Genomic DNA, 27,584 nt, shown 5'->3' with positions numbered 1-27,584 from the left:
GGGAGGAGAGGGCGAGAAGAGCAGGCGGTGTGTGCACGCCCCTTCCGCCCTGAGCCCGGAAGGGTGATGTGGCTGGGGCATCGCCGGCCTCACTATGGTAAGAACTGGGGATGGCGGGGTACGGCCGAGCTTCGTGAAGCGGTTGTGGGCCCGGGCTAGCGCTGAGGGGTTGTGCGGCGGCCATGGGTGCTTGGACCAGGAACCCCTCTCAGTAACTTGGCTCTCGCGGGGATCTGAGCTTGCACGGGCCATGAAGCCATGTGGTCCCTGCACGCCTATCCGGGGAGACTCTGGGCCCACTGTCCAAGGAAGACCGCGAGGTTGCGGAGCCCCGGCCACTCCCGCAGAGGCCACTTTCCTGCTTTGTGGGGAAGAAATACACTGGTGTAGCCTAATCCGTCGGTTACATAGATTGGCTGTGGCCATTGACCCTTAGGCATTAGCGCTTTCCGGGTTTCCACTGTTTGTGATTTTTGTTTGTTGTGTCTTCTTAAGTCGCCCTGTGGGGCTTGACCCAGCGTTATTTAATTGTTCTTTTGGGTTTTTGGCACCAAGCTCCGTACCCCCATCTTAATCTTTAGAATCAGTGGCCTTTTAGGCCCTTCCTACATCATTCTCCACACCTGAAAGATACTACTTTACAAACTACAGATTTTTTAATGCTTGGAGTTCTCTGCACCGGTGGGCTTCTCTTTAGGAGCTTTATATATTTCTCAGAGTAGTGCCTAGCCTTGGGCCTTTCTCCCCTTTTGCTTCCCCATTATTAAGGTTTTATGTGTGCATGCGTTATTTTGTATTATTGCAGGTTCCTTTGATAGTTCAGATGTCTCATAAAAGCTGGAACTGTAAGTCACAAAAGTTAACAAAAGAAATGCTTACATGTCCAGGCTAAGAAAAAGAAGTGAAGCTAGTGTGGCCAGGGAGCAGTTGTAAAGTTGGTAGTAGTAATAACATCCCCGAATCTGTCTGAAGGCATTTTACCTTTGTTATGGTAAATGCCAACTGCCTCCACTCTAGGCCCTCAAAGTGAATTTATGAATTCCCATGCTGAATGTTGCATATATTTCTGGAGAAAGGATGCATGCCTGTTACAGCCTATAAATCAGGTATGACCCCTCACCACCTCCGCCCCGCAAAAGCTGAGCATTTCCATGGTGAAAAATTAATGAGGTTGTGTTCTCAGAAATTGCTGCAGAATCCCATACAGCGCACAACCCTTATACGTTTAATCAAAAACTCGTTAATCATTGCCTGCTTTATGCCAACTTCTTTGATTATGGCAGAGGCATAAGTCACAGTCTCTTCCCTGAACAAGTTTACCACCAGATAGAGGAAATTGCAGTTTATTGGCACATTATGCCTTCCCTGGCTAAGGATATTCTTTTTTAGCTTCTTTCCCCACCTACCTACCACAGGATAGGATACATCTGCACTTAAGAATGTCATTAATGGACTGTAATTTAACTTAGAAAATTTGCTTCTTTTTCAATTGAAAAAGAGTAGGAAGACAGGACTGTCACTCTTAATTGTTATATATCTTTCTAAAAGCTGAAGTTGAATTATTTTACTGATAGTACAAGTCAAAGATAAAGTCTGTTTATCATCTTGCTGTCATATGGACTGGCTAAAAGCAAGATGTATATACTGTGCTTAAGATCAACAGTATTTAAACTGTCTTGCCATGGCTGTTTTTTCCAAAAGTAACAAAAGCTTTAACTTATTAGCACTTCCTATGTACCATGCTATGTTGAAAAGAATAAGTTTATAAGCACTGTCTTATTTCAAGCTTACAAGCTTCTGACTAGATGTTTATAGCTGAAAGAAGTGAAGCACGAGGAAACTGACTTGCCTGGGATCATAACCCCTAGTAGGTAGTGAAGCCAGGTTTCAAACTTATTTTAGGGTCCAGATGTCAGAAATCTTCATGGTCTTGTCGATAGTAACCCAATACAAGTGATTATATCTTAGTGATTTGTTGCCCACAAATGTACATATGTCAATCACACCTGGGTGGATATTAGAAACAAATGCCAGGTAATTAAGTTTTCATTCCTACTTTGTTCTTGTGAGCTTTAGATGTCAAAAGTACATGTGGTTGGCAGAGCTACACAGTGAAGTTTCAAAAAGGCTAACTTAGCAATTAAAAAATGGACTACTGTCTCAGTATCTTTTTGAGTTTGTACCTAAACTTAGTTTATTTGTGAGGGAACCTGGTGGTAATGATTTAATAATCTAAATTACTGTACTTTAATGAATCCATTTTTCAAAAGCATTTCAAGGACAAAAATGTTGATCAGTAGTAATCTACAACTATCAGCATAAACAGTAATTGCATCACTTATGAATTAATACTTTTAAAGAATTTCAGAATGCCTTAGGCCAGGTGCAGTGGCTCACACCTGTATTCCTACCTAGCACTCTGAGAGGCCGAGGCAGGAGGATTGCTTGAGCTTAGGAGTTTGAGACCAGCCTGAGCAAGAGCAAGACCCTGGGTCTACTAAAAATAGAAAAAAAAGTAGCCTGGCATAATGGCACCTCTAGTCCCAGCTACTCACGAGATTGAAGCAGGAGGATCGCTTGAGCCCAGGAGTTTGAAGCTGCATGAGCTATGATGATGCCACTGCACTCTACCCAGGGCAACAGAGTGAGACTCTGTTCTTCAAGGTTCTCAGAAAAATAAAGAATGCCTTGTTTTCCCCAACTCCTAAAATCTTTCAAGATTTGGCTCAAGTATCATCTCTTTCCAAGAAGCTTTCCCTGACTCCTTCTATTTTCTTCTACTCTATTTAAGTAGCCATATGGGCATCCCTAGTCAATGTGTAAATCTCCAGTATCCCTCTAGTAGAGCACTTATCACAGAAAACATCGATATGGTGTTGCTTATACTTCTTCCTCTAGGTGGAGTTCTTAAAGACAAAGTCTTTTAATCTCTACATCCACAATGCGAATTATAGTTAGGACTCAAGATGCATGAGATTTTGCAGATAGAAAGGTGCTCAGTGTCTTCATGGGCTTCACAGTGTAGTGGGAGAGATTATTAAATAAGTAATTCTTATGTGTTGCTAAGGCAACATGTGTAGTGGAAAGAGCTTGGGCTTTAGAAGGAGCCAAACAGCGTTAGAATCATTACCAGTTTCCATCCTTTACGTGGTTAACCATTAGGAAGTTGATTTTCATCTCTTCTTGGATGTGTTAAGTGATTTACAGCTATTCTCATTTAATGCTCACAAACCCTGCAAAGTTGGAGTTACTGTCCACGTTTTATAATTAAATGGAGTATCAGAAAAGGTGTGAAATATTTTCTCTCATCTTGTAGCAGAAATATGTAGAAAATTATGAGGAAGGAGTAATTCTGGATGGGAACTGCTGGGGAGACAATCCCCAAGGAAGTAACAGTCTAACTTGTATGTTAAACAGTTAATATTAGGGCAGGAGTCATTAGCCAGAGGTGGGAAAGCTGCTCTATTTTTTAGGTAAAGGAAATGGGAGGAAACAAAAGGCATGAAGTTGCATAGTTGATTGGGGACTCATGTGGCAGGAATAGAAAGAGGTTCAGTAGAGTAGATGGTGAGAGGTGAGGCTAGAAGAAAAGAGTAGGGCCAGATCTAGAAGAGCTTTGTGCCACACCAAGGACTTTGTATTTTGATAATGTTTAATTGCTTACTTGATAAAGGCTTTGGAGTAGGGAAATAAAGGCGTGCATTTTAGAAAACCAGCCGGTAACATGGACTGTATATTTAAATGGAGAAAGAATCTGGGAGACCAGCTTGAAAACATGCACTACACCAGGTAGTAGATAGTGAACCAGGGAGTCAGAATGCCTCAACTCTTAACAATAACAGGTTGGAAGGAAAGGATAATGAAGAAAATCATTTTGAGGTACTTAGTGAGGGGTGATGAAGCACCACTCCAGCTTGTATGATTGATTAGATAGGAAGGAAATACAGTAGGTCCTGCAGTAACATTGATGAGGAAAAAATTCAAATCGCAATCAAGGCTACTTTGTGGAGTTTGCACGTTCTCCCCATGTCTGCCTGGGTTTTCTCCAGGTGCTCTGGTTTTCTCCCACATCCCGAAAATGTGCATGTTAGGTTCATTGGTGTGACTGTGTGGTCCCAGTGTGAGGGAGTGGAGGTGTCTGTGAGTACACCCTGCAACTGGATGACACCCTGGCTAGAGCTGGTGCTGGCCATGGCCCTGAGCTGCTGGGATAAGCCCTTGGGTGACCCTGAACTGGAATAAGTGGGTGAATAATCTTGTCTTTATTAATTTTTCTTAAATGTATATATAGCTCACATTTATTTCATTGTTTAATATTAGGTGTGTTTTGGTCTTTGTTTAGAAGTTTGGTGATGTTTTTGTGACCAGAAATAGGCCCTAGGAACTTAATTCTTGTTAGCCTATGATAAAATTAGTTGAATTCTACATTGTTTGGCTTAAAGTTGCCATTTCCAAGAACCTGTGGATGACATTAAGTGAGGTCTTACTATATTGCTTAAGTACCTACTATGATAGGTGCTTTACCTACAAGGTTTTGTTAAAAACTTACATCTGTTGGCTACATTTCATATGTGAAGAAACAGATGCAATGAGCTAAGTGACTTCGCCAGGATCACACTGCTTATAAATAACAAAGCTATGATTTAAACTTGACAGTTTTGACACCAAATCATATGCCCTTGCTACCATGCAATGCCATTCGAAAAAAATGTTAAGAGAAAAGGCAAGGTTTATATGCCAGGGGGTGGGAGGCTAAGATAATAATTCTGTTGCTACTATTACTTTTGCATCATTAATGAAAATGGCATCACAGTAGAAAGGCAAATATCTTCTTAGTATTATAAAAATAGTTTTGACTTCATGAACCCATAAAAGGGTTTCATGAACTACACTTTGAAAACTACTGCATTAGGATAATAGGAATCTGATGTGGATACTGAGCCTCTCTAGCAAACCACTTGTAACCCTGATTGCAAGTAAAAACTTGCAGGGAGTTTTAAGAAACTATATATAGATGCCCAGTTAGTCCGAATTTCTGGATATTGATCTCTTTTTAAAGCTCCAAGTGATTCTAATGAGCAGCTAGGTTTCATACCATATCTGATCTCCTATATTCAGAAGTTTATCCATTTTGTCAGTCTTTGTCTTTTCCTGGTTGTATGGTCAAAGTACTTTTTTTCATGGCAGGATTCGCTTTTTGTCCTTCATAGTACTTTCTTAGGTGGAAAGTAAAAGTAGAGACTGCCTCTTTATACATTGTTGAAACAGGATCAGTGAGAAAAAACAGTTATTTAATCCACCCCCTTCATTTTGCAAATGAAATTAAACTGACAAATGATATACTTGGATTATTTCATTAATCCAAATGTTTAGTGGCCTCTGGTGCTGACATGAGTGATATGTTCTTGTCTAAACATTAAGCAAGCCTGGTTTCGTGCTTTCACAGTAAACCGAGGCAACTTGTCTATTTGTTACAATATCATGAGAACATACAGTAAGCAACAAAGTTTGAATTTATGTAGTAAAGAAAATGTTAATTTTTTGTGTTAGTAGAAATCTTTTCAACCATTTCTGGTAACTTACTTTGGATAAATTGGGTGTATGTGTGTTTGTGCATTCATGTGCAGGCTAATATTTATCCTTCCATTTTCATGCTTTCCATTTTAAGAAGCTAGTTGGGAAATGGTGACCTGACCTAGATTTATATATGAATGCTAAAATGCTAACCCACTTTTCCAGTGCTATATAATTTTTATCACAATTAGGTCAGGAGTATCATATCTGTGTTCCCTTCCACTGCCAGAAAGGGATAAACTAGTTTCATGTAAAAGAAGTAGGTATTAATACAAGTAAGATTGTTAGTATTTGGAGTTTTAAAAAATAGTCTTTAGTATTCAATTCTTGTTTTAAAATGTATTTCAGTTAAGCTAGCAGAACTAATATGACAAAAAATTTATTGCCCACGTGGTAGAAAGTCAACATTTGAAGCTCCAAGACAAGACAGTGTTATGCATGAAGATAACCCTTAATCAATAAATTTATTGAACAGTTTGGTCATACTAAAACTAAATAAGCTATGTGGAGCCAAACTGATCCCAGACAAGTGAAAATACTGTAGGTTTAGTCAAAGATAGTAACCAGTCGTTGAGCCCTTTCTAGGCAAAGTGTGTTTCACATATTAATTAACGTATGCTTGCTTCTGCTTTTCTGTGTTTTTTTTTTCTTTTTGTACCTTTATATTGCTTGGATCATTCCTTTTTTTCATCCCTTCATTCCTAATCTCTAAACTTAGTGTGTAATGGTTGTAGCATTCAGGAATGGTTCTGAAAGTAAGAAATTATATCTTAATAAGCAGAATGTAATAAAATTGAATCTGAAAATTCCTAACTTTTTAAATGGATTTGAATAGATAATTTTTAAAGGCTCGTCAGCATTGCAAAGTAGTTTCATGTTTAACATCTTTAGTTAAGAACAATATACATCAGTGTTAATAATCTGTGAAGTTTTAATATTCTTAGTTGAAAATTCTGTCCCTTGATTATTATTTGAGTACAGTTGGCTAAAAACTGTAGAGAAAGATCTGCTTGCTCTGGAGAATTCTTTTTTCCTTTTCAAAGTCAGCTTATTTTACTCACATGATAGAAAAATAAGCAATTATTTCTGTAGGGAGACCCAAAGCAAGATTAGTATAAATTTACAGAGAGATACAAAGATGGCCATGCAGCACCTGCCTTCATTATTTGGAGCTGTAAGGACTAGCTATGGGAATACTGTAAATCTGATATTATGCATATTTCTATTCATTTATTAAATAAGAAATCCTAAAATAGAGTGCTAGTATGAGAGGAAGAATTTATTTAAATCATATAAAATTAAGTGCTACATGAAAATATGCCAGGTTTTATGACCAAGGTCTGCCTCTAAATATGCACTGCTTTGTTCACGCTAGTTTTGAGTTAATTGATGGGGAGTTTCAGCGAGTCAGCACTTTCTGTGACAATGCCAGGGAGTTATAAAAACAGCATGCTCTCCAGTTTAATAGGTTTAGCTAACTATTCACTACATTATTGTATTAACAGTATACTACAACTGTATATTAAATAGTATAAAGTCATCTCAGTATCCCTGAGGGATTGGTTTCAGGACCTCTCTTGGATACTAAAATCTATGGGGGCTCAAGTCCCTGATATAAAATGGCACAATATTTGCATATAACCTATATACATCCTCTCCTATACTTTAAATCATCTCTAAATTACTTATAATACCTAATATAATGTAAATGCTATGTGAATAGTTGTCATACTGTATTATTTAGGGAAAATTGACAAAAAAATAAGTCTGTACATGTTCCGTAAAAATACAGTTTTTTTCCAAGTATATACAGTCCATGGTTGGTTGAATGCACACATGCAGAACCCATGTATAAGGAGGGCCAACTGTAGATTGGACCTAAGCAGTTATAAGATAGAAGATAACTCATTTTTATAAAGCTAACTGCATCTTCTCTCCTACTCTTATATGTATGAGTAGCTCTGTAATCTTACTAAGTCATTCTTGGTAAGACTTGAGCTATGTTTTAATACTGTGCATAATAATGTGCATTATTAATTTGGTATCCAAATATGCACTTGCATTTGTCACAGTGTTTATTACTGTCAGTTTTACATTCATTAAGCATATTTTCAGTGACTACTGTGTACTCTTTCATTTAATAGTCACAGAGGACTAATGAGAACCTCAGTAAAATAGAGGACAAAATTACAGGACAATGTGATGGGTGCTATCATGGGAAGGTATATATGTAACACATACACATACAAAGATCCTGACTGCTTGGTGTAGAAAGTAGGAACAGGGAAGACTTCATGGTGAATCTTGAGTTGAGACTGGAAGGATGAGTGGTTCAGTTCACCAAGCAAGCCAAGAACAGAGGGCATGTGCAAATATCACAGAGTACTTTGAAAAAAATTTAAAGATTTAAAAGTATGAAAAAATTTAAACGTGGCAAATTTTACTTATCACCTTTTACTCTTTTGTGATTAAATATGCTTACCTTTTTCTTACCTTCCTTCCTTCCCTTTAATAACATCTTTCTATTGAAAATTTTAATTATTTTTCTTCTGAACAGGGACATCTGTTTCTTTTAAACCTGAGAGTAAAATTTTATATCACCAAACAACAGATGCTAAGCATTAAGGGGAGTGCTATAGGTGGCAGGCTAATGTCCATAAGTTAAAAACACTCTTTTGTCTAGAGTCTAAGTACATCTAAAAGACTTTACCACCTAAGATTATTTGTTTAAATTTTAGAGTCTATAAACCCCCAGAACAAAGTTGTGTATATCATATATTTCATTCTTGTAAATGGTTTTCATTTGTAAATGGTTACACACACACACCATTTCTTTAATAATGGGCATGTCTGTGAGTGCCTTTTTATTTTGTATTATAAAAAAAATTCAAACATACAAAGGTAGAAAAAAGGATATAATGCCATAATCTTAGCATTTTATTATGAGCCCTAACCCTCTCCTACCTCACACATACTAGATTATTTAGAAACCAGTCCTGGATATCATATCATTTAAACATGGTTTTTTTGTTTGTTTTTAAAGGCATCTTGGGGAAGGAATGATTGCAAAATCATAAATTTGGATACTCCATTAGGAAGATAATAAACCTGCTTTGCAATTTTTTTCCCCAATCACTTTACTACAGGAATCTTTTGCTTAATACAAATACAAAAGTCACTCCCTGAAGATGCAAACTCATTGTTCTGTGGGAGGGTTTTCCCCAGGTTTTTGTCTCATCTGGAGCCTGCTCTCTATTCTTTGTTCATCTAAATTATGCCTTTTCAAGGTTTGATTCCTTCTGCTTTCTCCTTGAAGCTTTTTCTGACTTTTCCTTATAAAAACAGCAGTCTTTGTCTTCATGGTGCAAGCCATCACTTGCATATGCTACTGTAAGTTGCTATTTACTTTTTAAAGTATGCATTATGTTATAACTTGATTATAACTGCTATGTGCCTTAGTAGTCTCATCTATTAAATAAGGGTAATATGTACCTAGGTTATATGAGGGTAAATAATAAAAACAAGCACTCAGTGAATATCAATAATTGTTATTGCAAGCCGTAAACTCCTGAAGGGAAGGAACCGGACCATATGCATTTTCAAATCCCCAGTGTCTAGCCTCATTCCCCTTAGTAGAAATTAAATACATGTTTAGTTATGTTGGCTGGGAGGGAATGAAATTTATATTTCATGAGGTTATTATCCAATATATATATCACTTTCACAGATATGATGTTAAAACCCAATTTAATTTAAAATCAAGGCACATTAAACTTTACTTTTGCTATATGCGTGAATTATTTGCATAGAAAACAGATATTAAAATGGTGATTACAAATTATTTGTGTTTGTCTTTTTTGGACCATAAAAGTGACACTTGGAAAATTTGAGGAATCCAGAAAAGTTGAGAATTAGAAACAAAATTATCTGGCAGTTATCACTGTATTCCTTCACTTTCTTTGCAAAAAGATGTACATATCTACAGATGTGCTTTTAAGATTCTCCTGGCTATTCTTGCTTATTTATTTCCGTACGGACTTGAGAATCAGTTGTCTGTTTCAAAAATAACTTAAGATAGTGTTCACCTTAAATTTATGGGTTATCTTTACAATATTGTCTTCCAGTAGAAAAGCCTGGTATGTAAGTTGTCTTAGTCTGTTTTATGTTGCTATCAAAGAATACCTAAGACTGGATAATATATAAAGAAAAGAGGTTTATTTACTTCAGTGTTCTGCTGACTGAGAAGTTCAAGGGCATGGTCTTGGCTCCTGGCCAGAGCTTTTGTGCTCCATCACAACATGGTGGAAAGGGTCAAAAGGGGAGTGGACCCATGTGAAGTCAGGGAAACCTGAGGGACGTCTTGACTTTATTAACAATCCGCTCTTGGGAACTGATTTATTCCTAAGTTAACTCACTAACTGGAGAACAGCATGGTACCATTCCTAGGGATCTGCCCCCATAACCCAAACTCCTTCCACTAGGCCTCACTTCCCAATACCACCACACTGGGGGTCAAATTTCAGTATGAGTTTTGGTGAGGATAAACGAACCATATCCAAACCATAGCGTGTGGTTCTACCTTTATGTTCTTCCATATTTTAAGGTCTTTTTCTTTGATGCCAATTTTGCGTGTTTCTTAAGTTTATTCCTAGATATTTTAGCTTTTTGTTCTAGATGCTATCATAGAAGGAGTCTTTTTTCCATTATGTCTTTAACCCAGATGTTAATTTAATTAAATTATGAAGACTGTTGATGTGTATATTTTAATTATGTGCCCAGCCACCTTATTCAATTTCCTTAATGTCTGTAATCGTTTTTCCTAGATTCTTTTGGGCTTTTCAGGTAACCAGTCGTCCTCAAGTACCCATTTTGCCTTTTTAAAGTTTTTCATAACTATTATGTTTTGTCTTATTCCTGATTGTTTTAGAAAGTGCTTCTAAGTTTACCAAATAAACATATTGCTGGCTGTTATATGAGATTGATATGTTTTATCTACCTGTATGTGATGGAAATATGCTGTATTATATATTCCTGCACTTTGTTCAACTATCTTCTTACTAGACTCCTGTGAGGCAGGCACATGGTCAGGTCCTGAAAGTCAGAGTCTGATAACATAATGTCCACCCTTCAGGGATGAGTATTATAATAAGGGTATCAGTTTGCTATAGAAATAGAGAGTTCTTCATGAAATAGGAAAAGGGAAGCAAGTGGATTCAAGGAGACTTCCTGGAAAAGGGTACACTTGAGCTGAATTTTGAATAGAGTAAGTTCACTTCCATTTTCCTTTGACTGGAAACCATTCATTTTGTTTGTGGAAATTTACGTTTTCTTAGAATTTCTGTGTTAGATTTTAGCTTTTGGAATAAGAGTTGCACTATTAAATACATATTATGTAGAGTATTCTTTATCCAAAATGCTTGGGACCAGAAGTGTTTCAGGTTTGGGGGGCTTTTTTTTTTTTTTATTTTGGAATATTTGTATTACACTTACCAGTTAAGCAGCCCTGATGTGAAACCAAAATGGTCCAATGAGCATTTCCTTTGGCATGACTTTTGAGTATAATCCCGCCACTCAAAAAAATTCAAATTTTGGAACATTTCAGATTTCAGATGTTGGATTAGGGATGCTCAACCTATAAAGAATAACTTTTAAAGAATCACAGTGAAAGAGCAGATGCTTTCTTTCACCAAAGTCTAATATAATTGCCTAGTATCTGTCAACCCATGGAACAGGATAGCTTAACTTTAAAGTGTATTTATCCTAGAAAAATCCTATTCGGAATTAAAAGTTAAAACTTTTGTCAACGTGTAGTCTATCTTATTCCCCAATCAGCTTTACAGATTTAAAGCAGAGACTTAGGTTAATGACTCCGCTAAGGTCGTATAGCCAGAGGTTGGCAGAGGTTAAAGACTTTAGAAGTCCTCATGATTCTGGTCTTAAGTATTGTTGGAGGTGCCATTCTGTTTGCCTTTTTGAGGAAATAAAAACATGATTCTTAATATGAAATTGTCAGGCATTTTTACCTATGCAGGTTTTCTTGTGATACTAATTGTTCTTTCTTTTTTTTTTTCTTTTTAGTCTGCTATTTTCAATTTTCAGAGTCTGTTGACTGTAATCTTGCTGCTTATATGTACCTGTGCTTATATCCGATCCCTGGCACCCAGCGTCCTGGACAGAAATAAAACTGGGTATGTTACTAACTATGTCTAATCATCCAAATTAGTGTTTTATTGACATGGAATGAAAGTTACCACAAAAGTTATTAGGTAATTTAATTCTTATGTGTAATTGTTTTGTAATAACTTTTTAATGTTATTTTTACCCTTTGTTTTTAAATATTTAAAAACTTTACATCCATAATATCTTACTAAATCAAAAAATTTCAGAAGTGATCTGAAATGTGTTAGACTGTAAAAAGCATATGAGGGATTTTATTTAACGTACTGAATGTGAAAACATGTTATTTTTCTATCAGTTTTATAACAGTGCCTCATTTCCTTTGTAGACAATTGTCTTCCCTTCATTCTACCTTTTTTGCTAAACTCTCATTGCACTCATTCAATACTTCATTTGTCGATATCATATCATCTTATTTGTTCCTTAGTTGTGCATGAAATCTTTCTATCCAAGCAGACATTTTCATTTCCTCTTCTCCTGCCATTTCTGACTCTTAAATTACAGTTAAAGCATATAGTAGAAATCAGTAAATACTTATTTCCATTGATCAGTTGCGTGATTTCTAATAATGTCTATCTAAATGATACTTAAATGTTTATTTCATTAAAGAATGATCACATAGTAGAATGTAATATTTATACTTTTCTGATTCTATTATGAAAATTCTCTTTCAAAAGAAAGTAGGTTGCATGTGGAAATGTCTGCTCCTTATTCCTTCGGGAGCAGGAATACATTCATAACATGCTACATTAAAAAAGGAGTTCTCAGGGCTGCCAACCTTACAGTTGAGGTTGAGTGGTAGTATATTTCTCCTACATAAAGATTTTTAAAAAGCATGTCTATTTTCACATTTTAAAATATATATTAATATTGTCAACTGTATTTAAAGCTTTTCTTTAAATCTTTGTTTCTACTTATTTAAATGTTAAGTGCTATTTTATTAGGTCATTAAATATGAAATGTCCAATTTCGAATGAAAGAGTAGTTTATTACATTATATCTCAAACAAGAACCAGTACAGTTAACCAAAGTATGTACCTAAACTATCAACACAGTTTTGCCATCATAACAGTAGCTTGTTTATGCCAGCCATGAAGAAGCCTGGAGAGTGAGTTCCAATAAAATCTCGAAAGGTATTTTCCACAGCTTGTTAAGAATTAAATATTTTTTCTTGAAAGAAGTGTTCCAAAGCCTGGAAGAAGTGGTAGTCTATCGGTGCAAGGTCTGGGGAATATGGTGGATGACAGAGAGTTTCCAAATCCAGCTTCTGTAGTTTGAACACCATTGTTTGTACAACATGTAATCAAGTGTTGTCTTACAAGATGATTGGCCTATCTCTATTGACTGATCTCAGTTGCTTAATTACAAGCATCCTCATTATTTCCTTCATCCAGTTGGTTGCAGTAGACATTTGCTATAATCGATTGACCAGGTTTCATGAAGCTATGGTGGATAATGCCAGTGCTGGGTGACCAAAACACACACCATTAGCTGTTTTTTACAAATACTTGATTTTGGATTGTGTTTAAGCACTTCGTCTTTTTAAGCACTTCGTCTTTATCTAGCCATTGTGCTGCATGCTTGCGTTTGTCAAAAAAATCCATTTTCATCACACGTAACAATACGGTGTAGAAATGGTTTACCTTTATGTTGCGGCAGCGAAGAAAGGCAAGCTAACAGACAATTTCTCCAGCTTCTTTACCTTGCCAATTTGTTTTAAATAGTCCAATATTGTTGGAATAGTAACGTCAGACCTTGCTGCTAATTCATGCATAGGTTGAGATGGATTTGCTTCCACTATAGCTTTTAGCTTATCATTATCCATCTTGGTCTCAGGTCACTCATGTGGCTTATTTTCAGGATTAAAAAAACCAGAATGGGTCTGGGCAAGGTGGCTCACACCTGTAATTCCTAGCACTCTGGGAGGCCAAGGGAGGAGGATCGCTCGAGGTCAGGAACCAGCCTGAGCAAGAGCAAGACCTCGTCTCTACTAAAAATAGAAATTAATTGGCCAACTAAAAATACCTAGAAAAAATTAGCCAGGCATGGTGGCACATGCCTATAGTCCCAGCTACTTGGGAGGCTGAGACAGAAGGATTGCTTAAGCCCAGGAGTTTGAGGTTGCTGTGAGCTAGGCTGACATCATGGCACTCTAGCCAGAGCAACAGAGTGAGACCCCGTCTCAAAAAAAACAAATAAAATCACCAGAATGGAACTTCTCAAACCATCAACGTCTGTGCATTCATTGGCCACATCCTTCCCAAACACTTTGTTGATATTTTGAGCTGTCTACAGAGCTCATATTTGAAAATAACACAAATTTCTGACTTATCTATGATATCACAAAAATTGCTCTAAAAATTTTTTTAAAGATAATCACAAGCCAAACTCTGTTTCAAAGAATGAGGATGTACCTCCCCAATAAAAATAAAACTAGAAGTGTCAAAGTGAAATGTCAGAGATAGCAACTGTCAAACTTAGTACTTAAGAAAATCAGACATTTCATACTTAATAACCTAATATTTTGATTTGTATGTAAGATATTTTCTATAGAAAACTTTTTACAGGCCCTGTTCCTTTCTGTTACAATGTATTTTTTTATGAGACTCATGATAAATTTTTCTTTCATTATAGAAAGAATATACTATGCTTTGGTATAGATATCTAGATAGATTGGGTAAAATAAGTTCTTGATGACTTCACTGTTTAAAATAACTTCATTTTTTGCTGCTTTAAATAATGTAGAACTAAGAAACAGAAAAAATCATGTGTACTTTTTTCTAGTTTTATAGACTCAATAGCATTATCAGCAGGTACACTTACTGGTATATAGCTATAGTAACTAAGCAGCATGATTGCATTTTTTCTTATCAACTAACAGAGTTCCTATTTTTTCAAATATCATTTGGAATATTACAGAAATATGTAGGTAGAGAAATATGTGGGGAAAAAAGCCAAAGTGGTACTGATAAGTCTCTGAGTTGCCAAGTTAGAATTCTTTGTTCATTTAATATGCTTTTAATATGTTAGCTGTGTTGTGCCGATTTTCTTAACAATATTTTAAGTTACTTGTAAAATATTGGACCTGAATGGACCTTGACTTTTTGATCTGTCTTCTGGTTGCAGACTGTGTTCTGTGGAGCTGTAAGCTTCCTGGGGAGGGGCTTTAGGTATCCTGCTCTGGGTCCCTCAGCTTGCTCCTGCAACCAGAGTAGCTTTAAATTATTAATTCATGGGCCAGGCGCGGTGGCTCACGCCTGTAATCCTAGCTCTTGGGAGGCCGAGGCGGGCGGATTGCTCAAGGTCAGGAGTTCAAAACCAGCCTGAGCAAGAGCGAGACCCCGTCTCTACTATAAATAGAAAGAAATTAATTGGCCAACTGATATATATATATAAAAAATTAGCCGGGCATGGTGGCGCATGCCTGTAGTCCCAAGCTACTCGGGAGGCTGAGGCAGAAGGATCGCTTGAGCCCAGAAGTTTGAGGTTGCTGTGAGCTAGGCTGACGCCACGGCACTCACTCTAGCCTGGACAACAAAGTGAGACTCTGTCTCAAAAAAAAAAAAAAAAAAAAAATTATTAATTCATGTTGTAATCAATAAATTTTAGAATCGGGGAACCACGGCTTTGCAAATGCCTAACCTATTGTCTTCCATTTTTTGAAAAAAAAAGTAAGACAATTTTAAGTGATATCTGGAGTTACTGTCACATGTGTGTTTAGCCTGTGAATTACTGAACAGAACTTGTTAATCACAATTCTGAGGATTTTCTGTGTAATCACTCATTTAATATTCATAACAAACCTGGGAGGGTGGGTGCTATTGCTAAAGAGAGAAATTAATTTGCTCACAGTATACAACCAGTAAGCAGGATTGAATTTAAGGATAATCTGGCCTTTATATACTATATTACTTCCAGAAATGTGTATGGCTTTTGTCTTTTATTCCTATAGTAAAATTTTTACCTGTCAGAAAGTCCATCCTTTGAAATAAACTTTTATTTTTGCTTATTCCATTTAATCTAAAGAGACCTTTTGCTTTGAAGTCAGGAAGTTATTATTCTTCGAAGGAGGAAAATAGAACTTAATTGAACCAATATTTTCTTTCATTCTTACCTATCCAGATATAATGACTCATTAGCCGGCCATTCCTTCAGGCAAAAAAAAAAAATACACTATAAATTTCCCTAAAATTTAAGTATTGAGATTTCTTAAGCTAATAATCCTAATTTATGCAACAAATAATGTTAATTTATCTTAATTTGTAACCATATTAAGTTACATACTGTAACTTTAAGTAACTTTTATAATATAACTTTTATAACTTTTAAGTTACGTAATGTAACTTTACATAAAATATAACTTTAACATTATGTAACTTAATATGTAACCATATGTTAATTTATCTTAATTTGTAATGCCATTTATAATTCTGTTCTTTTGTCGAACCAACAAAATGTCTGTTTTTATTTTTTTCAGATATCCCTATTCATTGATTACTCACTTTTTTCTCAAAAGTAGTGCTTTTTATATATGCCAAATAAATAGTAAATTCATATAAGATGTAATTCACATTATAGCCATTCATAGAACTGAAATGAACATCTTAATTTTAGAATATCTGTTTTTTGAGCTACATTCATAAGAACTACATTTTTAGTATGAATATTTTTTAATGGCAATTTATCTAAAACATGTTTATCATTTTCTCAAAATTAAGTCTTAATTAAATTGGCATATAAGTTTTCTGCTTTTGAAGGTAAAGTACTTCATACAGAAAGCCCTTCTGCAAATTTTTGCCACTCCCCTGTTAATTTACCCTGGATTTGACCTGTGACACCACATATATTCTAGTTCATAGCAATTTCCATAAATCAATGGTTGATAAACTCTTGTGTCCTACTTTCATACATAAATGGGAGCTTGACATCAAATAAGCAGATTTCAGATTGGAAGCAAAACATTAAAGGTGAATGAACCACTATATAATTAATTCTTTGTGTAATATTAAGAGAATGATTTACCATTCCCAGTAATAGCCATTTTTTTTTATTCTGTGCAGACTATTGGGTATATTTTGGAAGTGTGCCAGAATTGGTAAGTGTCTATACTGTCTCCATTTCTTCAGCTGTAAATTGTTGACCATTTTACTTAATGTTATATTCTCACAAATTAAATGTAAGTTTTAAAAGGGCAGGTTTCTCTGACATTTTTGCAAAAGTTGTAAGTTGTACCAAGCTCTTTTCCTTATGCTGTATAAAATTAGGTTTGTTGGGTACTTGATAATAATTCATTAGCAGAGAGATGGAAAATATTTTAAAAGTCTCTAATTGAGATATCAAATACCATGCATTCCTGGTTTTGAGGAGATTTCAAACAAAAGTATATAGTTCTATGCACATATGTTCATGGTATAAAGCATGCTGTTCTATATGTTGTATACCATTTTGATATCTGAGGGTGGATTTTCCATCTAATGAAGGGCCTTCTGAGTAGCCATCTAAGCAAAATCATTTTATTGCCTTATTTTAAGTCATGTAATGTTTAACTGTTTTGTGTATTGAACACATGTGGTCATAGCTGAGCTTTGTCTGACTAAAGTTCAACTAAAGTTGTCACCTAACTTTTCATAAGAGTAATAGCATCATACATGTGTTTATAGAGATAATAATATACTCTTATCCCATCATATATATAATATTTAGCACAGTGCCCAGAACATAGTACTATACTCACAAATAATTGTAAAGTGAATGAATTAAAAGGTATTTTATTGCTGTAATTCACCAATATTCTTGAAAAATAGATTACACCCTTTTATTAACATTCCTAATTCTGACAAAAGCACTTCAGAGCATTTATACATATACCACTTACACTGAAAATGAATATTTCTTGTCTTCTTTGTAATTATTAATATTTGACCAATAAAAACTCGTTTGGTTTTAGTATTCTTCACCTGACATTGAATTTATTCATAACTACTTTTTTCTTTTATAAAGCTGTTAGACTTTCATAATGAGAAATAAATTTTTTACATTTGTCATTTAATCTAATTAGCCAATCTGACAGCACCTCGAGTTCCCCAAACTTTAGTCCCTTTAAATAGAATGAGGTATTTAAGAATCATCTTCCTTAGATAAACTATGTTCCCTTTAAAGTATTGTATTTTATTTTGGTTTTCACCTCAGAGAAAAATTTAGAATATGGTCCATAACAGGAAACAAAATTGATTAGAGACTGAAAAATATAAAGTAAGTTCTTATGATACAGGCATACCTCAGAGATACAATGTGGGTTCAGACCACTAATGAAGTGAGTCACAAAAGTTTTTTGGCTTCCTGATATATATAAAAGTTATGTTGACATTGTACTATAGTCTATTTAGTGTGACATAACATTATGTCTGAAAAAACAATGTACATACCTTAATTTAAAAATATTTAATCGCTAAAAAAAAAAGTGGTAATGATTATCTGATCCTTCAATGAGTCTTCATCGTTTTGCTGGCAGAGAGTCTTGCCAGATGATGGCTGCTGATTGATCAGGGTGGTGAATGCTGAAGTTTGGGGTGACTGGTAGTTCCTTAAGACAACAGTGAAGTTTGCCTCATGGATTGACTCTTCCATTTTCAAAAGGTTTCTCTGTAGCATGCAATGCTATTTGTTAGCAATTTACTTACAGTAGAATTTCTGTCAAATTTGAAGTCAATCCTTTCAAACCCTTCACTGCTTCATCAACTAAATTTATGTCATAGTCTTGAATCCTGTGTTGTCATTTCAACATTATTTACAACATCTTTATCAAGAGTGGCTTCCATCTCAAGAAACCTTTTTTTTTTTTAACTCATCCATAAGAAGCAACACCTCAATCTCATATAATCATGAGATTGCATACTTAATGCTCTCCTTCTAATTCAAGTTCTCCTTGCTCTTTCCACCACAATTCCAGTTATTTTGTCCACTGAAGTATTCAGTAAACCATACTATAAACAGCTATGCTGTCATCTAGACTTTGTTCCATTTCTAGAGTACTAGCAAAGTAGGTGTAGCATGGTAAATGAGCACTGGCTTCAGTTTAAAGTCACCACCTGCATTACCCCCTCAGAAGAGAAAGCCTGTCCTTTGAAGCTTTAAAGCCAGGCATTGACTTCTCTCTAGCTGTGAAAGTCCTAGATGGTATCTTCTTCCAATAGAAAGCCTACATTGTCTACATTGAAAGCCTATTTTGTCTACATTGAAAATCTATTGTTTAGGGTAGCCACCTAAATAATGATCTTAGTTAGAACTTCTGGATAATATGCTGCAGTTTCTCCATCAGCACTTGCTGATTTACCTTGCATTTTTATGTTATGGAGGTGGCTTCTTTCCTAAACCTCATGAACCAACCTTTGGCAACTTCAAACTTAAAGGAATGTCATGGCTGGTTTGATCTTCTATCCAGACCACTAAAACTTTCTCCGTAAGGCTGTCTCACTTTCTTACTATTTATGTATTCGCTTTTAATTTCCAGACCACTAAAACTATCTCCATAAGGCTGTTTCACTTTCTTACCATTTTTATATTTGCTTTTAATTTCTTTCAGGAACTTTTCCTTTGTGTTCACAACTTTGCTATTTAGCAAAGGAGGCCTAGTTTTAGGCCTGTCTTGGCTTTCAACATGCCTTCCTCTCTAAGCTTAATCATTTCTAGCTTTTGATTTAAAGTAAGAGATGCGCAACTCTTCCTTTAACTTGAATCGTAGAGGTCATTGTAGGATTATTACTTGTCCTGATTTCAGTATTGTTATGTGCCAGGTATTAGGAAGGCCAAGAGATGGAGGATTGCCATTCAGTGGAGCAGTCAGAACACACACATTTATCAGTTAAGTTTGCTGTCTCACATGGGCATGGTTCATGGCACCCCAAAACAAATACGATAGCACTATCACAGATCACTGATCACAGATCACCATAACAGATATAATAATATGGGAAAAGTGTGAAGTAGTGTGAGAATTATCAAAATGTAGACATGAAGTAAGCACATGATGTTGGAAAAATACTGATGGACTTGCTCAACACAGGGTGCCATAAATCCTCAATTTGTTTTTTAAAAAATGCAAATCTACAAAATGCACTAAAATTAAGTATGCCGATACTTAGAGATTTTTCTAAAGAAGATGTGGGAATTGATGTAATATATCTGAAGATAGGCATAACATAAACTAGTCTTCAAATCTTTAACGTATCTTCTCAGATTTGTATTTATTTGCCATTGAAATAATTTTGAGAGTAGGCTTTCTTCCCTTGAGCTTTTAATGATAGGCCAGACTCATTAATGGGGGATGTTGCAAGCATAATACTAAATTATCCAGAAGCCCTTTCTAAATCTGTGATGATGAGATCATAAGACTCTTTGGCCTTTCAAGGTTGCGTGCTGTAGAAAATGATAGTGTACGCATAAAGGGCTTCACAGAAAAGTACCACTTTCAAGGCCCTCATTCTGATATAGAGACTATTGAGACAGACTATCTTCCAGAGAAATCAACGTGCTTTTAACTTATTAAACTGTTTTTCCTCAGTGTTCTTGTCATGCTTTATTCTCTTTTATGGTGATAGACATGGAAATCTTTCTTTTGTAAAAAATATCATTGACTTTAAATTGGTAAAAGCACAAATATAATCTAGATAAGTAGTTGTCAGTCAAGGAACATTTGACAACATAGTTTGTCACAAATGGACTGGAGGACATGTACTGAGTATAGGTCAGGGATGTTGCTAAACATCCTGAGATGCACAGGGTAGCCCCTCACAGCAGTTATTATCCAGCTCAAAACATCAACAGCAGTGGAGTGGAGAAGGCCTGTCCTAGATTTACAGAGATTTGTGGTACAGATTTATCTGGCACTCAGTCATGCACAACAGCTGCAAACCCTAAAATAACAGAAGAAATCTTACGTACTTCAAAAAGACCCAAGGAAAGAAAGATAAAGAGACAAAATAGCACCCTTGATGGCTAATACTCATAGCTAATGGTAAATGTAAATATACATACATAAAACAAACCATATGCTTCAGAGACAAGTCACCCTGAAAAAGAAATTTTAAAATATTGCCAAGGAACAGAGTGGTAAGAATACCTCGAATGATATGCAAAGAGAGAACATAGTAGAAAAGCAAGTCTGGAGTTATGAGGGTGAGTTTTCATCTCAGGATTATCAGTAAGGTGCTAATGCATAAAGAAAATTTTTAGGTATTTTAAATCTGTTTTATGTAATAAATTGGAGAAATATGTACAGCTCCATTCGGTAGCCAACTCAAGTGACCCCTTTGTTCACAATTTTTACTTGAAGACAGTATAGTTAAAAGTTTAAGATATCTAGTTTGTAGTTTTCTTAATGATTTCCTGTGTTTAATCTATTTTTATGTGTAATTATAAATAGTGCCTTTTCTTTTTTCCTTGTTCATTTAGTTCCATTTTCCTCTCTTGACCATACAAATGCCATAGGTTGAATCATTCAGTTAAAGTGTTCATTCTTGCCAATTATGTGAAAGCATTAGCTTTTCATTTTGGCGTAGTGGCTTAGAAAATGTTGATTCTGATATGCTGCTTTCTCAAGCACATGGTCTTATCTTGACACAGAATATATTCACAAAGAAAGGATGCAATTTTAATGGGAAAAGACCCAGCCAAATCATCTTATCATGTTACACATCACATTACAGCAACTGGTTTACATTCACTTATACAGACCTAAGACCAGACAAGAAGTAACATTCTTACCCAAGTTCAACCAAAGATGTTTGGCTCTACCACATGGCAGTTTCTTTTAAGAAAATTAAAAACAGGAAAATGAAACCCATATGTAAATTACAACATTCTAAATCGGAGGTTGAAAAAGGGAAGAACTTCCTCAAAAACTAATTTCTACCATATGTAAAACTTAGGAAGGTATTAATTTCTTCTTTAGATATTTAATAAGACTATATTAGACAATGAGAGTATCTAGCCCGAATAAGAGTGACAAGCTTGCTTATGAAACCTTCCTGAAAGTTGTGTACAAATGGGGTTGTTTTGTTTTGTTGGATGACTTGGGTTTTTTACCCCAAAAGAATTAGCATTGTTTAAAATTGTGACCCAAGATATTTTTTAATTTTAAAAGATTTTTTTCAGTTGAGGTTGTAGTGTTGTAAAAACACTTTGTCTCACTTTCTAGACTTTCCTTGAGCTGGAAGGCAGTTCATTAAATGTCTATGGATAGAAAAAACACTTTCAGAAGACACCAAATGTTTGGTTTTTGTGTATGTGTATGATGTTTTCTATGGAAATTGTCATTGAGCAGACACAAATATGTAAACTTATAAAATAAGGCTCTGTGAGCTCTGTGAGGAAGGTCTAAAAGTGAAAACAACCTAGAGAATTTTAGTTAATGAGGTTGGTCAAGATTAATGTTTTCTGTAGGTAGTTAACTAAGCTTGCTAAGTGAAATAAGGAATTTAATTACTGGGAAGGAGTTGATTTTAAGCATCATAGAAAAACACACGTGAAGGGAGTATAAAATGTCTGCTAAAGGGTACCAGGTGTGTACCAAGATTATTTCTAGAAGTAGTTTCTTTCTTCTTAAGCTGCCCTTAAGGCAGCGTGTAAAACGCCTGGTACCCTGTGCATTAATACAGCCTTGCAATTACTGAAGAAACAGGAAAGAACAAGATGAGTTTGAGTTAACTCACAGTCACAGGATCTCTATCTATTTGCAAGATAATTTCACAAGCCAACTTCAGAGCTACTTCATGCAAAGGAAAGTCTCCAAATATAAGTATTCCTTAAGCACATGTGAAAAATTGACTCATAAAAGCAATGATTGTTTTTAGTTCTACATCTCTAACCTAGAGTAATCATACTATGAAGGACTTGATACAAAAAATCTATCTCAGAAATAGTTTTTTCTAATGTTTTTTATTAAGTATTTTATTTTATGTCCATTTTTTAAATGCAGCTTTATTAACCATACTCTATTTTCATCCATGAATGTCCCCCGCTCCCCTTTCCCTTTAAGTGTCATGAATTAATATTGAGGAGGAAAAAACTGGCTAACAATTGTATATTGGATTTCTTTTTATAGATGGAAATCTTTTTCTTTTTAAAGGAAATAAAACAATATTTCTTTGGCCTCAACTGAGTTGTTTGAGATCACTTCTCTTGTATCTGCCCTACATTCTGCATTGTATTTTTTAATGTCTGGGTTTATGCAGTGTCACAGGAATGGCACTTTCAGAGTTTTCTAAATATATGAAAATGAGGTGGTCTTAGAAATAAATTGGTATAGTTTAGCTCTGCAGTCCCCAACCCCTGGGCCACAGACAGGGCAGCAAAACTCTGGTGCTGCAACCACCCTCCCCACCCCCAGCCTTAGAAAAATTGTCTTCCATAAACTTAGGAAATGAGTGAGCAAGGGAAGCTGCTTCTGTATTTACAGCCACTCCCTACCCTGGTGCTGAAAAGGTTGGGAACCACTGGATTCTGTATTGTACTTTTATGTTGCATCTAATTCCTTGTTTTCCCTCCCCACCCCAGATGTGTAGGACTTATAAGCATGAACTTTATCTTGATTCTTATTTCTCACTTTCCCCATTGTAGTAACCTTATCACTTAAACACTCATTCAAGATAAATATCTCCTTTTTTTCAACAGGTGAACGGAAAAGTCCTTATGTTGCAGTATGCTGTATAGTAATGGCCTTCAGCATCCTCTTCATGCAGTAGCTTGGAAAAATGCCAGAATTTAATTGCCATCAGATTTCAATGTGAACAAGGACTTATCTGCAAAAAATAATGGAAAGAACAGTTAACCCTTTATCTCCAAACATGGAATGAGATAAATTTCCAGATGCTGTTCTCTATTTTTGTGTTATTGGACCAATGTTCTATATAAATAATTAAGATGTAACCATTTAATACTCAGAGAAGTTAATAGTCTGTAACAATCAACCTCAGTACTGTCATGACAATATTACATTCTGCAAATGTCATTCTTTGTGTCAGACACCAATTTTTCGTGAGGTATCTCTAAGACACATAGTATAAAAGAAAATAGCAAATTGCTCAAGTTCCTTTCACTATGATTTAGAAATGATAAATCTTTATAGAATGAGAACTTTTTTGTACTAATGTTTTTATTGAGAAAACAATGATTCAATTTGTGTTGGTAAAGATTGCTTTCATATTTCATAATGCTTGCTTTTTCCTTTGGGGACACCATTTTGATCATTAACCAGAGTACCTCTACTCTTAGCAAACTCTGTAGTTTATTACAGGTGTTTAAAATATTTAAAATAAGCCCATGCAATTTTTAAGAAGATAAATGAGGTGTGACTTATAATTGGTATTGGGAAATGTTCATATTTAAAATAAGAGGATAAAGACTACCCACTGGCATAGTAGCCTCTGATCCCTCTGGTCAAGTGTAGGTGAATGTCACAAGTATAAGTTTTACCAGTTAGCTGGTGTTCCGTGAAAAAGAGAACATTCTCAGAATTAGAAGAGTAAAGGAGAATAATTATAGAATGATAATCCTAGAAGTGTTAAAAGTGTCAGGTCGTCAAAAACTGAAACATATATTTTAATTGCCCCCAAATGAAATGTATTTTGGGTTTGTTGTGGTTTTTTTGTTTTGTTTTTTTTAATACAGCACTTTAAATCTAGTGTATGTTTTTTTCTGTTAACTTGAACTGGAATATCTTGTGTAACTTTGTAGATGATAAACAGTTTTCATATCTACTTATTCACATGCTATGGCATAAGTGTCTTTGAGCTTTGATAGTGAAGAGAGACCTCCAGCAACTTTTAGACTAGGTAAGAGGAATATTGGGAATATGACTTATAAATTTTACCATAGGGCAATTATTATAAGTTTATGGTTAACATTTCTTAAGGTTCAACTGAAATTCAGTTAAAATTTCAAAGCTAAGAGATGCTTAAATCTTAGCTAAATATTACCTATAGAAACAAAGTATGGAATTAAAAAACCACCAGTTTTTAAAGACTGCTTTAAACTACTTAGAATGAATTCTAGGAAATATCTAAGTAAACTCTATTATGTGTTTCTTCTTTGGTTTTGGGGGAGAGTTGTTCGTTTTCTGCAAAAGAGCTATTACAGGCTGTCAGTGTATTTATTTTATATTTTGGCATGTCTTTGGCTGGTTAAAAGTGGTAGGTTTTGCTTTAGACAGGGAATCAGTTTATGATAATTGTTACTACTCTGAACTGCCTCTTGGGCTTTACATTAGGTCAAGGATTTTCAATGTATTCCAGATATCAGACTTTTGTCAGCATATCCATGCTGAGTAAGTCACCTTTCTGGGTCTGATTTCTAGGTGGCCATCTGTTGTCCAGCTCTGCTGCCAACTGGATTTTCTAAAAGCTGTGTCAACTAATCTTTTTATTTGCTAACACAATACAGATACGAAAAGGGCAAGAATATTCTAGATAATCAGTTGTAAGAGATTTTTGTTAATTTGGCATTTTGGAAGAGATAGGTGGCAAGTAGAGGAAGGAATAATTTTTTTGGAAAATTTGTGGTAGCATAAAGCTTTTTTCTGTGTATAGATGCTGAACTGAGTGGGAGGCAGCTTATTTCTAACCCCAACTGTTCTGACCTTTTAAAACACAAGCTCTTTGGGAGATGGAAGAAAAACACAGGATCCTGCAAAGAAAAGCAATTAGCATTTTCTTTAATGTATTTTTTTCAAGGAGTACCACTGAATCCTGTTCTCTAACCCAAAGGACAGTGTAGGTGGTTTTAAGCCCACAGAATATTCAAGTATTTCTCTTGTGGTGTCTTGGTGGGGTGGTAAGATGCTAAAGAGGATTAAAGATCAACTTAAGCATTGGATGAACTGCCTCTGTCACATAGACTTATTGCGGGCTGGGTGCGATGATGGACGCTGACGTCCTCAGCCTGCTGTGATCATTTGCTCTCCCTAGCCTCCTTTCTGGCTTCGGAATCTTTTGGTTCCAGCTCTCCTGGAATTTTTTTAGTGCTGATAGTGAGTTCCCGATTGACTTCAGCTACATCTTCTTTCCAGGTAGTCTTAACAGATGGTCAATGAAAAGACCACAAAGGCTGTTGAATTCCTCTGTGGCTTAAAAAAGTTGTTCAAGTCCAGTGTCTTATTAATGCCTTGTTCTTTGACCCAGGCACTATCTTGAATGCTCTTACATACTGGGGATAACAGCAATGTGTAATTTGAAATAGACTCCTTCATCTACCAAGTAAGATGACCAGTCTAGTTTTATCTTGGGACAGAAGAGAGGTTTGAATGAACTAGCTTTTCCAAGTTTAAAAAGTCAAAAGTGAACAGAACTCTGCCTAATTTTGTGAAAAAAAAATTGGCACTTGTACATAGAATGTATTCCTTTCACCATTCTTTCAAGAAACATAAGCATACATTATGTTATCATTGAAGATAGGCAGTTTCTTCCCTGTAGTAGTTTATAATGTAGTAGGTGAGAAAGTTATGTATACAAAGTATGTGTGATAGCAAAATGTGATAGCATTTATTTTTGAGATAATCCCAGGATTCTAGAAGAAAACAATGAATGTGACAATTCAGTAAAGATATGAACTTCCTTCTTCTAGAGGAGCAATGTTTAAGCTGAACTTGAGAATACTGTGCAAAAGCACAGTGATATGTTAAGGACTATAAATGCCTAGCTTGTGCCACTTGGGAAGTATCAACACAAAAACCTAGAAAGGTGAATAGAGATTAGTTCCTAGACAGTCTTGTATTTTTCTCATTCTATAACCTACCTCAAAATTGAAGTTGAAAATGTTTTCCCTACTGCCTAACACAAAACTACTTAAGGAAAAAACAAATTCCTCCCTGGTGTATGTACAAACAAGGTTGAATATATACATGCCCACCCTATTTTGGACCAGGGATATAATAGTATACTGTCCAGAAACTCGCCTGAATAGTATGTAAGGTAGAGGCAACTGACTGGTCAAGTTAGTATTTTTAGGAACTCTTAATAGCTTGTACTCCATTGATGCCAAAAGCAGCCATGATTGTTAGAGCACACAACCTGCACAAGAAGCAGAGGTAGGTGCTTTGCCTACATTTCCTGGGTGCAAAATATAAATTTCCAATAAGGACTTTATTTTCAAAGCCTTTGACAAGTTACTGTATGATAGGAAGCTAAAAACAAAAATGAAAGATTCTTGGGGGCCACTCGATGCTTTCTTTGGTCAATTAACAGTAGATGTTCAAAATTGTACCTAATGCCAGCATTGTGAATATCTTATTCTGAATAAGAAAATCGCTACTAGCTTCCGAAAAATGGTTTCATAATTATTTATATACTGCCTTCCATGGTTTCTTTTACTTTGCCCTCAACTAATCCCAAAGTAATAATCTGAAATAGTACTCCAATATCAGGAAAAAAGGGGAGGTGGAAATATATTTCCTGTGATTCTAAGATTACAATCATCCTAATTTCTGGTTAGCTCATATGTCTAGTATGTAATAAAAATCAAAGTGAACTCTCAAGCCTCCTAGTGTTGTCTTATTGTCAGATGAATGAAAGCAGTTTGTAGAGCATTAAAAATAGCCACCTTTTTAGCAAGATAGGAATAGAGAAATTTTATATTTTACCTGCATTTTAATTCATGGCTGGTCAAGATTAGTTTTGGGGTATTGTATCTTAAAGCTGTTCAATATATTATATTGCTATTTCTTCAAGTAAGCTTTCAATAGCCTAAATGTCTCTGGTGGTTTGCTTGGGATCTGAAGTCTTTAATTCCACCAGAGATGATCAAAATCTGATTCTGAATGAAAGTGACAATTATTAATTACT

At 35.4% G+C, this 27,584-nt stretch overlaps 1 protein-coding gene and 1 non-coding gene across 2 annotated transcripts; both read left to right on the top strand.

Annotated features, from left to right (window-relative positions):
- Position 1: 1 nt before the first annotated feature.
- On the top strand, positions 2-27,277 carry TMEM167A (transmembrane protein 167A). The gene is made up of 4 exons (XM_012784381.2): positions 2-97; positions 11,653-11,762; positions 16,812-16,846; positions 23,422-27,277. The coding sequence occupies exons 1-4, from the start codon at positions 95-97 to the stop codon at positions 23,490-23,492; spliced, it is 219 nt and encodes a 72-aa protein (XP_012639835.1). The 5' UTR covers positions 2-94; the 3' UTR covers positions 23,493-27,277.
- Positions 12,437-12,571, top strand: LOC142874233 (small nucleolar RNA U109). The gene has a single exon (XR_012922043.1). It is a non-coding gene; the product is annotated as a small nucleolar RNA U109 (small nucleolar RNA).
- Positions 27,278-27,584: the final 307 nt, after the last annotated feature.

This window comes from Microcebus murinus, chromosome 11 (genome assembly GCF_040939455.1).
Source record: "Microcebus murinus isolate Inina chromosome 11, M.murinus_Inina_mat1.0, whole genome shotgun sequence".
NCBI classification, from domain to species: domain Eukaryota; kingdom Metazoa; phylum Chordata; class Mammalia; order Primates; family Cheirogaleidae; genus Microcebus; species Microcebus murinus.
This window is presented reverse-complemented; position numbering and strand designations above follow the sequence as displayed.